The sequence below is a fragment of the Stegostoma tigrinum genome, chromosome 7, assembly GCF_030684315.1.
Source record: "Stegostoma tigrinum isolate sSteTig4 chromosome 7, sSteTig4.hap1, whole genome shotgun sequence".
In the NCBI taxonomy this organism is placed as follows: Eukaryota; Metazoa; Chordata; class Chondrichthyes; order Orectolobiformes; family Stegostomatidae; genus Stegostoma; species Stegostoma tigrinum.
The window spans coordinates 44,107,508-44,121,208 of NC_081360.1; the positions used below are offsets into that span (position 1 = coordinate 44,107,508).

Here is a 13,701-nt window from a genome sequence, read left to right on the forward strand (position 1 = left end):
AAATTGAAGACCAAATTTTTTTCAGACGTGTGTGTGTGTGTGTGTGTGTGTGTGTGTGTAACTGCATTTTGAATATTACTCCAATACAGGCTCATGTTGAAACCAATTTTCAAAATTGCTTTTCAACTTATTATATGGCATATATAACAAAATCCATTTTTTTCTTTGCTGCAACAAATTCAGACAGCACATGACATAGAAAAAACAGCAGCTGTTGCTACTGTAGTAGCTGCTATTGACCAAGCCAGAGTACGTGAACCAGTTACTGTAAGCGCTACTACAGAAAGAAGCACTTCAGAGAAACATGTGTTTACAGTACAAGCACATCTGGTTGAGGATCAGGTAGTTTGAATCACAATGAACAATAATTCCTAATTCAATATTTGCTGCAAACATATAACCTTTTGCTCTCATAATAAATTGTCATTTAACAATTAAACATTTTTATATACCCTCTAATTTTACCACTTCTCCCCTGTTGTGGTATCACTTAATTTCAGTAGTTTTCCTTTGTACTTTTTCCACTCAGGTTTGCCACTTGTCCCTTAGTTTCCTCCCTACACTTTCATTTTGACATACTTTAGTTTCATCACAACTCTTCCTGTGAAATTGCATGCATATGTCATGTAATTTTAGACGGTTTGTTTAAAATTTGTATTGATTATAAATGCATTAATGCATAGTGTGCATTTTGTCATCAAAAGCAATACCAATTAATTTTGTTCAAGTCTTTACTCAGTGAGAGTAAGCAATGGAAACCAAAAGTTTCTTAATTTTAAAATTTCTTAGCTGGTGTTTTTGGTGATTGATAAATACTCAACTCTTAAAAATAACGGTGTCTGTAAAAGAAAATGAACTTCCGGAAAGTTGTAAACAATATTAAATTCACAGATCTTGAAGGGGTACATCAGTCAAACCCCAATATGATATTGCTTTTGATGGTCATAGTTAATCTTGTGACATTTAAGATTAGACTATGAGTGCTCTTGCAGACTTAGCCCTTGTTGTCTACAGATTGAAGTTGGCAAAAAGGCTGAAGCTGTGGCTACAGTATTGGCTGCTGTGGATCAAGCACGTACTAGACACCCTCTGTATGTTGAAGGAGTGCATTCAGAAGAGGCATCAATGGAGTATGAATATGCCCAGCGTGGTGTGTCTCAAAGTACCACTGAGTTTTCTGCTGAAAGACGAACAGTTCCAGCTGAACAACATGTTGTCACCACAACTGTCAGAAAAGGGACAGTTATTTTGCCAACTGAAACACAAATTTCCTATGGCGAGCAAGCTGAAAAACACATTTCACAGGTTAGACATCAATTAACTTATAAAACAAAAAGGTTAACACTAACAAAGATTTTGTTATTCATGTTAACTATGAAGACCATCTTACCAGAACTCGTTAATCAATATGTGCTGAATTAAACATAATAATAAAGATTTTGTTAATTACCGTAGATTGAAAGAGCAGCAGAATCTGCCGTACATCTGGACCACAAAGTTCCCAGTACAATTCCTCACTTTACTGTTTCAAAAATAACCGTAGCGAAACCAGAAACAACTCAAGAGGTAAGGGTGCAAATTGTGCATGACAGGCAAATAAACAGAAAACAGCTTGTAACATTAGTCTTAAATACTCAGGACTATCAAATGAGGTGTTTAAATTGGGAAACAAGATTCATATACTTTGTTTACCCGAAGGAAGTAATGAGCAATGTTCAGGATTATTCCCCTCAACTTGATTAAACTGAAGATTAAACAAAGACATGTAGATATACTCTGTGTGAGAGAGTCATATGATTAAGTACAAATGACATTGGCAATTGATATTGATAACGATTGACACAAACATTAGAGACCCTTAGATTGAAATTTCATAGATTGAACTGCAGCCCTGAAATTAATGTGCTCAGCTGGGAGGCCCCAAACTCAATCTTGAAAATCAGTAAAGTTATTTAGGCAACTTTTAGCTTGCCTCCACATGTCGCTTATTTTAAACATATAGTGCCTCAATGCGGTGGAGGGAGGTTGGTGGGAAAAGAGGGTTAGTTATACCAGTAACAGAGCAGGGGCCAAGATTACATTTACTATGGGATCAGAAGAACAATCATCCTTGTCCAAGCTGTACAGGAACTAATTGTACATTTTCATTTGAAAACTTAATTTTTGTTGGCTGCCATATGTCAGCGCAGAGCAGGATTAGCTTGATGCAATTTTTCAGAGCATCACAAAACAGATTATAGATAAATTTATTTCTTCGAGGGGCCTACTTGTTGTCTAAATCACGAGGGTCCAATCAAATATTATGGCATAGATCTTACAGGCACATTTTGGATCCAGAATATGTTTCTTGCATTTGACCTTTGAGGTTGTTTGATAACTCTAAAATCTATTGGTTTTGAAGCTGCGTTACATAAATTATTTTTCATCTTAAAACATACAACCAAAACAGATATCATGGATATTGTTATCATTTACATTATGGAAAACTCTTTACTGAATATCAAGAAAACATTTTTAAGGACCAGCCGTTTGAAATTGTTTAGAAATCAGTTACAGATACCACAGTCTAATTTTACGGTGATGGCAGATAGCATACTTAACGCTGTTCTTGAAAAGCCTTAAACAGCTCACATCAACACTTGTTGTTTCCCCGCCTTACCGCATAATAATCATCTTTAATTTTAAGAATAGAAATTTTTTTTATATACTGGCCCAGAATTTGCTTGGAAAATGCTGACAGTTTTAATGCATGCACAGTTAGTAGTTTAGTATGTTATTGGTGGTGAAGAAGATTAAATGCTGAGTTGTGAATTGCTGCAATTGTTGAAGATTTGCACTGTTGTGCCATGAGCCTTGTGCAAATGGGATCTCCTCATCAAATTCTCCATTAGTTTCAAGAATTTGCTGCATTTGCATGATTAAAATGTATTAAGTTGTCTGCAGCAAGTTAATGCTGGCACTTAATAATAGAAACTTTTGCATATCATCATTTAATTTTCTGTATTCCCACTCAACATTTCCAGGCCAGATAGGGAACAATTAAAACTTGGGAATCTCATTCCTCCAGGTGTTGCTTCTGGAGATATTAAAATTTTAAAGTTTGCATTTTAAAATATTTTTATTTTGCCATTCCCTTTCTTTTTGTTTTGATTTCAGTCTTAATCCATTTTTCATCTCCGTGATTTTCTTTCTGTATCTAGCTTCACTGCAATGCATTCCATTTCCTATTCCACCATTAACATTGTTTCTTTCTCACATTTGTCGAAGAAATAGCCTGGTCTTGAGGTTCGCACCAAGCTCTGAGATGTCCCACTGACGTGGCCCAATGTTATCACTTCATAATTTCAATAATATTTAGAACAAAATACTACTTGCACTGAAGATAAGAAAAAAAATACAATAAATAGAACACAGAAACTCCTGGGCCATTATATTACATTTTTGCTGTCGTTGTCATTGATTTTATATTTTCATTGTTAAATTTTTTTATCTTCATCATTGATACTAATAGATTAATTTTTAACAGTTAATAAGGACTAACTCTAAGTTCCCGGCATCTAATATATCATATTGGTAGGAAGCTGTTGAGGATTTACCTCATATTATTACCTCAGTGCTTTCTAAACCGCAAGTTCCATGTGTTCCTATTGATCATTGTATTGAGCCTGTTCACCTCTCACAGCGTTTTCTAAAACGCCCATTTAATTTGACTAACCTAATAATCCATTCCATCCCATCGTGTGACTATTAATTAAAAAAAACTTCAAACAATTTGTAAATAATGCAACTTTATTCTTCTTGGCTTGGTTAGGTTTCAATAGCAGGAACTGCTATTGTTACTCTGGAAAAAGAGTTGGCCGCGTCTTCTGCTGTGAAGGTTACCAAGCCAGTGAAACCTCCTGTGTTAAAAGAGGCCAGAATTGTGACAGAAGAGAGCGTCTCTCTCCAGCCTCGATTTAGAGAAAGAACTGACGTGTATGAGGCACGATTTGATACTGAGATGCGTAAGCATCTTGGTTTAAGTATCTCAGGCTCACTTGAAGCAGATTTTGATGTTGAACGTGAGGAAGAATATGAAGCAGAAGTTGAGCAGGTTTGTTAATTATCCAGTAGTGTGCCCTCAATATGCTAACTTTGTGTGTTCACCACAAATTAACTGCAACAATTAGTGCAAAAAGTCCTGTTCCTGACCAAGAGCACAGCTAACATTTTCACCTTGCCCCTTCTCATCTGAGAACTCTGCCTTATATTAACCCTTCTTGATAGTAAAAGTGACAACTTAGTGTTGTAACAGACTCTCAAAATGAGTCCTCTGCAGGACATTCTTGCTGACTTTCCTAATTGATGTGTGACATTCTCAGAAATGTGATGGAAAAGCAAAATGCTGTGGATGCCAGAAATCTGAGATGTAAAATACTGGAAATACTCAGCAGATCAGGCAGTGTCTGTAGTGTTAGAGACAGAATTAATGTTTCAGATTGATAACCTTCACACCGAACTAGAAAACATTAGAGATGTAAAAGATATTGATGAAGTATATTGACAAGGGGAAGGAGTGAGAGGAAAGACAAAATGGTAGAATCAGTAATAGATGTGGGGGGCGGGAATCCAGGAGAGATTAAATAACATAAACAGATGCACGTTATAATAAATCTGCGCCATGGATTGTAAAATTGAGCTTATTTTCTTACTTTCTAATTTGTTTTCTGTTCTTTCAGATTATAGAACGTGCCCCTGTACCCGTTCCAGCAGCAGTTCCCCTTACTGCCCCAAGTTTTGTTTCTGTAAGTAAATAATTCACATTGCAATACATGTTAACTGGTCCAGCTTGCATGTTGTGTTCATTGTACTTGCCTTTTTAACAGCCATTCATTGTAACATATTTTTGCAGGGCTTGAAAAACATGACTGTTGTTGAAGGTGAATCTGTAACCCTGTCATGTGAAATCACAGGACACCCTGCCCCAACTGTAATGTGGTTCAGGGAAGATTATCACATCGAAAGCTCCATTGATTTTCATATAACCTTTGAAAAAGGTATCGCTAGCATAACAATTAGGGAAGCCTTTGCAGAGGACAGTGGCCGCTTTACATGTACAGCCACCAATGATGCTGGTACTGCTAGCAGTTCATGTTACCTTCTTGTTCAAGGTATGCATTTTGGTAGAATTAATAAAAGTGATCGAAATTTGACAAACATCACTGGCCAAGGCACAACTGAAATGTTCTATTGTTTGCACTTTTACAGTGTCAGAAGAGATTGAGAGCAGAGAAGAGGCCTTTGCAGTGTCAGAACAGGCTGTCCATGAAAGGAAAAGGTACTTACCATTTTTAGATGTCACTGTTAAAAAGGATTAATCATACTTTTTTTTTGTTTCTGCTAGTTTCTTCATGATCCTGATTAAGTTGTTTTTGGACATGCTGCTCTGTGCCTTTAACCTGAATTAATGAATAGTATAAAGATATGTGTAAACACATGCTAACAACCAAGCCATTCATTACAGTCCACCAAATCACAATCCATCTTGTCATTTGTTTATTCCCAGAGTCGAAATGAAAGTTGAAACTCTGTCAGGACCAAGTATTACACCTGAGTCAGTGGAAGAAGGTGTAGGAGTCGCTCCATTCTTTATTAGGAAACCAATAGTACAGAAGCTTATCGAAGGTGGAAGTGTCATTTTTGATTGTCAGATTGGAGGCACCCCTACACCACATGTCTACTGGAGAAAAGCTGGAATTCCATTAACAACTGGATACAGGTGCAATAATCTGTTTAAATGGCATCATGTTCAGTCAATTTAAAACAATAGAGCACCAAATAAAGTAATTTTTTCACTGTTCATTGGAATATTAATGGAATTGAGATAAAAAGGATTTATTTTTAATTCTTGTGTGGCATGTGACTATCACTGGGATCCCCAGTATTCTTTGAACCGATTGTCTCTAAATGCAACTACGTGTTTACTTTTATATTGAAAGTTAACTATTGACAGAATGATCATCTGTAGTTGGAGAAATACTACAAGGAGTTAGTTGTTGCAATATTGTCACCCGATTTTCTGAACAATGCTTAGGACAGCAATTTTGCAAATTTAGGGGGAATAGGGCACCTAGAGATAATGTCAGTGGATGATTGATGCAGAATATGGCGATTGAATGAAAGCAATATACTGCAGATGCTGGAGACCTGAGATAAAAACAGAATGAGCTGGAGGAACTCAGTAGGTCTGGCAGCTACTGGGGAGAAAGAGACAGAGTTAATGTTCAAGTCCAACATGACTCTTCTTTGAAGTTGCATTTGAATGGGCTGGGTATAATCTGTCATACCTTGTGTTCTGACTGGAAGGATAGTATAATAGGTTTTTCTTGTTTCTTGACTTTTATATTCATCAAAGTTTTTTTTCTGATTATTGAAGTTTAATTTTGAAGTATATATCCTCCTTCTAGGTACAAAGTAAGCTACAACAGAGAAATGGGAGAATGCAAACTTGAGATTTCCATGACTTTCGCAGATGATGCAGGCGAATATTCAGTTGTTGTTCGGAATAAACATGGCGAAATTTCTGCTTCAACTCAGCTACTGGAAGAAGGTTTGTAACCATGAAAATAATAATGAAAAGAATCTAATTTTCCAGAGCAACTAAATCTGCTTCACTGTGGTGATATTTAATTACTATGAACAAATTATTCATGAGATTAAAACATAACTTAGGTAATGGCAAAATAATTCCGTTTGATCAAATTAGTTTTAAAATTAAACAGGTATTCCTGTTATAATTGCAATTTCCTGGGTGCATACATTCACAAAGTTTTACAGCACAAAAGGAAGGCATGATTTACCTACTGAGTAACCTTCTTGTCCAACACACACACTCTTGATGTGATTGAATACTTTTAGGATGAGTTGTACCAAATACCATTTTAGTGGGAGACATAAGCAAAGGGTTCAGTGAATTCTTTCTGAAAGTAAGACAGCTTTATGTATATCATACATTGACTTTGCTCTAAGCTGCAAATGAAAAAGATGCTCTCTCCTCAGCTTCCAGCATTAGCAGAGAATCATGCAGGTAGGAGCCCATACCATGGCAGTGATGCTTAAAACATATTTCCATATTGTTGCTGTGCCAGCTGCATTGACACCAACAAAGGGTGACTACAAGACCACTAGGGCCATTGCCGACCACATGGATGATATCACGAGTGCTTTACATGTAAAAAGAAAATCATGCTACCACGCAAAATCTAGTATATCCAATGAATGGTGTGTGGAAGCAATGTTTCTGCTAGCTGGGCCAGTGTGGAAGAACCTTACCATAACAGACTGAGTGATTGTCAAGAATTGTATTGATCTGTTGCATGTTGCACACTATCACCATCATAAGAGGACAACTCCTTGTCATTAACTGTATGACATGTAGCTCAGGAGGAATAAAGGAGTCAACCTAGGAAACTACTTTATTAATGAACAGCTCAGGCGCCACCAGTTGGAGTGCAATATCAGTGGATGTGACCCCAATTCCCCATTCACCAAAAGTCTACATTTTTCCTTCACTCTGTAGCTATCACGGCATCCATCTGGCTGCAATGTAAAAACAACAACAATCAAAAAATAAATATTTCAGACAAAATTTATCAATCATATCATTCCACTTGTTTGTAGAGGCCAACTAATCACTTGTGTCCAGTCCTTTTGAGATTTTCTTCTTGTGCCTTTGCCTCTTCTAGTGCTCCTGTGCAGGGTTATCTTCTGCTGCCAAAATTCAATGTAGGAAATTACAGGTGGTCATGAAGAGTGACCTTCAACTTGCCCTGCTGCAGGCAGCAGTGTACCAGCAGTCTTGGCTGGCTTGTTGACACAGAATAGCTAGGGTTCTGGTGGAGCACCAATTGTGGGAGAATGAATGTTGCCCTCTGGAGGGTGAAAAATAGTTTTGGCCTTCTCTTCCGTCCAAGTCGTAGGAATAGGACTAGGCTATTCAGCCTGTGGAGGCTGCTTATCAATTCAATTCATCCTTGTCGCTCACCTGCCTCAAAGCAACTCTCCTGTTCCACTTCCATATTCCTTGATGTCATCAGTCTCCAGAAATCCATTCATTCCTGTATTAATGCTAAATCACTGTATGGCCATAGGTCTTTGGGATAGAAAATTCCAAAGATTCATCACACTCTGAGTGACGAAATTCCTCATCCCAGCCTTAAATAACTTGCCTCTTACCCTGAGATTCTGATCCTTGGGTTTAGATTCACCAACCCGGGGCAACACCTTATTCACATTTGATAGAGTGCCAGCCGATCCTGATACTGATTTCTGGAGGACACCACTGTTTACATCCCACACAGGAGCAAAGTACTGTGGATCTGAAATAAAAACAAAAGATGCCAGAGAAAATCAGTAGGTCTGGCACCATCTGTGGAAAGAGAAACGGAGTTAATGCTTTGAGTCTGAAATGACTTCTTCAGAATGTCGGAGTCATATTGGACTCAAAAGAGTTAACTCTGTTTCTCCACAGATGTTGCCAGACTTACTCAGTTATCCAGCTTCTTATGTTTGTATTAACGTTTCTATCCCCCTGACTGTGAAATAATTTGCGTACCATTTCTAGCTCTTTGTATTAATTTGCCATTGAATAACTGGAGGATTTTAGTACTTTTTACAGCTTCCATATTGTTCTAATTCTAATGCGATTTACTTCTAGCTGATTACGAGCTTTACATGAAGGAACATGAGGAGATTACTGAGCGAACAGAAATAGTAACAGAATATGTTCAAGAACCCAAAGTTGCAGAAGTAGCACCAACAATTTTCATGACCGAGTATGAAAAAGAGCAGGCTCTGATCAGGAAGAAAATGGGCAAAAGTGCAGCTATGATGAAAACGGTGACAGAAGAACAGGTGAGATCCATCTTCGAAGTAGTTTACATTTAGAGCTGTGCTGGTGTTAAAAAGTTATCACATTTGGTTTGGAATGCTCAGAAGTGACTTGTTCTCTCATTGCTGAGGTTAAATTGAGTCATTTTCAAATGGCAGGAAAGCTCAGTTTACATTAGCATTGTTTACCTTTGGATAAAAACATCTTAGCAACCAGTATTCAATGTCCATTTTTTAAACTTTGCTGGAGTGCAACAATGAATTGGCTAATACGATAACAACTGGTGTTTACAAAGTGCTTCGAATGTAGCAAAATGTACTTCACCAGCACATTATTAAGCCAGACATGACATCCCAAACAAAATGGTATTAGTTCTAAGAGGTATGTTACCAGGAATGGCCTCATGGAATCAAAAAATCAATGTATAGAAAGAAACTATTTGGCCTATTAAGTTCACACCAGTTCTCTATTGGAATAATTCAGCTAGTCCTTCACCTGGCCATTGCCCCAGAACCCTATGCTTTTTTTTGTAATTTCTAGTACTTCCTAAAATTCCCATGTGAAAATCACTGTTGAATCTGCCTTGTCACCCTCACAGATAATGGAATCCAGTTCCTGATCATATGATGGATCACCTTTGTTTCAATTACCTCTAGTTTCTTTGCTAATTACCTAAATCTATGACTTTTGGATCTTGACTCTTCCACCACAGGGAATAGTCTCCCTCTATCTGTTATGTCTGGATCACTCCTATACTTGAATACTTAAATCAAATCTCCTCGCAACATTCTTGAAGGTGAACAACACTGGCTTCTCCTGGCAATCGATCCTATAATAACTGAAAGTCCTTCATGGCTGAAGCCATTCTCATAAGTCTATTCTGCAATCTCTCCAATACTGTTACATTCTTCTTCAATTGCAGTGTAGGGATGAATGATTGAATGGATGGTTAGTTTTTAAAAAATCCTTAAATGTTCTCTTCGCTTTCCCTGCTTCAGTTGGATTGTCCCCAGTATCTTAAGTCTCCATTCATTTATATGGTTTCTAGTTCCTAGAATCTTTCTGGTGACTGTATAAACTAAACATTCTTTAGGACTTTCTATAACAAGATCTCCAAATGCTGCACACAGTTCTAATGCTTTTTGTATTAGTTAATGATCTTGTTGTTCTTGTAGTTTGTGTTGCTATGTGTATTATCCAAGCAGTTCTTGGTTTTCATTATGGTGTAGCTGTACTTGTGCATTGTTAAGAATTCTACCTGGACTTTCACATTTAAGGAATTATATCTCCTGAATCCCTAAGCCTCCCATCCTCCACTCGCTTTCACAGTTATTTTTTGTGTTTTTTTTTGTCAATGACAAAGGATTATGGGTACGAAATAGGTGAAAGGCATTGAAGTGTTTGGTCAGTCATGATCATATTAAATGGAGTTAAATAGCCTAGTCCTGTTGCTATGTTCTTATATAGTCCTTTTGGTGGGATTCGAATCAAATCTCCCAAAGTTGGTGGTAATGAGATGGCAATATCTTCACACAGGATGATATGTCTACTATCTTGTTAATGCCACCAATCTGCCCATTTTCATTTCTTCAATAACTGAAATGCCTGACTGTTTGTAAATAGGCTTTATTGAAAATGCGGATTCTGATCTTACGAAATATATAGACTTCCAATTGCCATTTTGGGGCAGAAGAACATGCTCAGAACATCCACTGTACACACACGTATCCATTTTATCAGCAGTAGAACCAAAGACGACTTAAAAAAAAGTTTGAACTGTTTCTGTGTGGCAACAGGAGCAGGACCTCTTCACTGAGCCCCACAAGAATACCTGGAACTATTGCTGCCCCAGGCTTCACATCCCCCCCATTATTGTACCATCACCTAAAGCTATGACACTTCTGAGATTGCAGCAGTATAAATCTGGCAAGCTGTACGAGGATGCCCATAGAAGGTGCTTAGCTTTCTAGAACAGTCAACTTGTACAGATATGTATTGGTCTGACTTTTCTTGTATCTTTCAAAATGGAGGACCAGCACATTAATTTCCAAGTATTTCTGTTCTCCTTTTACTGGTTTTTCCCTCTTCATTATGGGCTCCGTTTAAATGAACTGGGGTGTCAAAATGTCTCCAGTTTTCTCTCTACTTCTTGCTCCATGGTAAATTGTATGTAATAGGTCTGCCTATTCTGTTAAAACTATACAATCAACTAGTGTTATGGGGAAAAGGCAGGAAAGTGGAGTTGAGGGTGATCAGATCATCGATAATCTCATTAAGTGGTGGGGCAGACTCGATGGGCTGAATGGCTTACTTCTGCTCCAATGCCTTATGGTCTTATTCTCACCAAGCAAGCTGCTTGGTGTGGTTAGCAAGTTCTAAATCCTTTCTTACACTAAAAGCAAAAGTGGATACAGTACTGATTCTTTGGATCACAATTTCCAATTCTTCACCAAGTTATATTAACTTTATTTCCTATTTATCATTCAGCTTTCTATTAGGTAGTTCATTCCTCTTCCAGCTTTTGCCATGTGCATGGGATCACTATAATGACAACTGATCACCTTCACATCGAATCTCATTTTTAGATTTGGTGGGTAGTTTTACAACTGGATACATTTCCTGCCACTAACTCTGCCCAATAGCCCAGACTAAGAGCCAGCAATGATACATGCTGGTTTGCCTGGCCAGTGACTGAGTTCTAATCAGCTTTCCATACATAACCTTAAACCTCCTGTTTAACCACAAGTTTAATTTTCCAAACAATTTCTTGTGAGCTTTTTATCAAAATACTTCTGAACATCATGATGTTATTTTACATCATTTGATAATTTTGCATCATTGTGTTTATATGCTGTGACTGTTATATAAACTTAGTTCAGTGCCAATTAAACAAGCCTTATTTTGTACATTGTTTACCGATATTTTAATTAATTGTTCATCACCAACCACAGAGCAATTTTGTCTTTTTTTTAGGAATACCACATTTCTTCTTTTGAAGAGCGACTTATCAAAGAAATTGAATTGCGAATCATCAGGATTACTTTGGAAGAACTTCTTGAAGAGGACGGTGAAGAAATGGTGATAGATATTCCTGCAGAAGAATCTATTGCACCAGGATTTGATTCAACTTTGAGAAGTTTCAGAGTTCTTGATGGCAGTGGCATTACTTTCCATTGTAAAGTATCTGGTTATCCATTGCCCAAGGTAAACAATCTTTTCCGCAGAAGCCACATCCCCCGTGAAGAATATTTGAGATGAAATTTGTTTCTGATTAGATGTGACAGTTGGTAATGAAGGGATGAAGACGTGTATTTAAAAATTAAAATGCCTGTATAAAGTTTTCTTTTGAAGATTATAACTTTAAAATGATCAAATGCATCTTAGTAATGTCCGTTTTTACATTTTTGTAGGTTGTATGGTTCAAAGATGGTAAGCGCTTGAAACATGGGCAGCACTACCAGATGGATATTTCTCAGGACGGCAGAGCTAATCTGCGTATTGCTACAGTTTTGCCTGAAGATGAGGGCATCTACACAGTGTTTGCCAGCAATGTCAAGGGGAATGCTATTTGCTCTGGAAAGCTGTTTATTGAACCCATTGGTACTCCCACAGGCCATGCTTATTTGCCAACAACAGAAATAATGAGGAGAATGCGGTACTATTAATTAACCACTGTTTACTTTGTGTTCATTTTATATGGTGTGCTTATGTTCTGCAGAATTCAGAAATTCGCTAATTAGCTAGTCTTGTCAAATAATGTAAAATCATTTTTTTCCTTTTGCAGTTCCGTGTCTCCTAGATCTCCAAGTCGTTCACCAGCTCGTCGATTAGAGGATACAGATGAGACTCAACTAGAGAGACTGTACAAACCAGTTTTTGTTCTGAAACCCACATCATTTAAATGTTCTGAGGGGCAGACTGCTAGATTTGACCTAAAAGTTGTTGGTCGACCCATGCCTGAGACGTTATGGTTCCACAATGGTAAAAATTTGTTATCTTATAATGTTCTACATTGTTCTGTACAAATAATATGAGAAATGTGGGAGCTGACTCCATATCCACTCTGTTACAGGTCGTCAGATTGTAAATGATTACACACATAAAATTGTGGTAAAGGAAGATGGGATTCAATCTTTGATCATTGTTCCTGCTCTGCCAATTGATTCGGGCGAATGGACTGTGGTGGCGCAAAACAGAGCTGGCAAAAGCTCTGTATCTATGACACTATCTGTAGAAGGTACAAAATATTTAACTGTCTTGTCAATTGATGAATAATTCAAATATATTATTAGAGACAAACATGCTGCAACAGATTTTTTTATTATTGTTCCTGTGTTTGTTGTAAGGGACACATAGAGATGAATAATGAACAACATCAGAGCTGCTGCTCCAGTATTTTGTGCACCTGCCCAAGAATGAGCTGGGTATACTTCACAATGTAAACATCCAGTTCATCACACAATTCATGTCTCGCTCCACGTGTATTTCTTACAACATACTAAGCTGTGGAAATAGAATCTCCAGTGCCGAGCAGCTGGAGAAAGAAAGTGTTGAAAGAGCATTGTGCAAGATTATAATGAGTCTTTTAATCCAACATGTTGAGCAAGCTGTATACAGGATCTTTCAGTTGGTATTATCAGGTTACCCAGATTTGAAAAAAAAAGTTTACTATTGTCAAATCTTCCCTTCCAGTGCTGTTTGCACCATATCATGCATGAATGAAGTGCTGTGCAAGTAGTTCGACTGCTGGATGACAGCAGACTTAATTATTTAACTATATTGGCTTTGCTGACTGTTCTGTCACTATGCCTGTAAGCGTTCAATATGCATTT

General features: G+C 37.4%; 1 protein-coding gene across 1 annotated transcript in view; it reads left to right on the forward strand.

Moving 5' to 3' along the window:
• The window catches only part of ttn.2 (titin, tandem duplicate 2), a 339,406-nt gene that overhangs the window by 8,663 nt on the left and 317,042 nt on the right, over window positions 1–13,701 (forward strand). Inside the window, exons 8-21 of the mRNA XM_059647196.1 lie at window positions 184–342; window positions 1,015–1,305; window positions 1,456–1,566; window positions 3,812–4,093; window positions 4,719–4,784; window positions 4,892–5,150; window positions 5,248–5,317; window positions 5,546–5,758; window positions 6,447–6,589; window positions 8,696–8,892; window positions 11,843–12,073; window positions 12,280–12,524; window positions 12,654–12,850; window positions 12,942–13,106. Of these exons, the coding sequence (XP_059503179.1) occupies window positions 184–342; window positions 1,015–1,305; window positions 1,456–1,566; window positions 3,812–4,093; window positions 4,719–4,784; window positions 4,892–5,150; window positions 5,248–5,317; window positions 5,546–5,758; window positions 6,447–6,589; window positions 8,696–8,892; window positions 11,843–12,073; window positions 12,280–12,524; window positions 12,654–12,850; window positions 12,942–13,106 (2,629 nt within the window). The remainder of the gene's footprint in view (window positions 1–183; window positions 343–1,014; window positions 1,306–1,455; window positions 1,567–3,811; window positions 4,094–4,718; window positions 4,785–4,891; window positions 5,151–5,247; window positions 5,318–5,545; window positions 5,759–6,446; window positions 6,590–8,695; window positions 8,893–11,842; window positions 12,074–12,279; window positions 12,525–12,653; window positions 12,851–12,941; window positions 13,107–13,701) is intronic.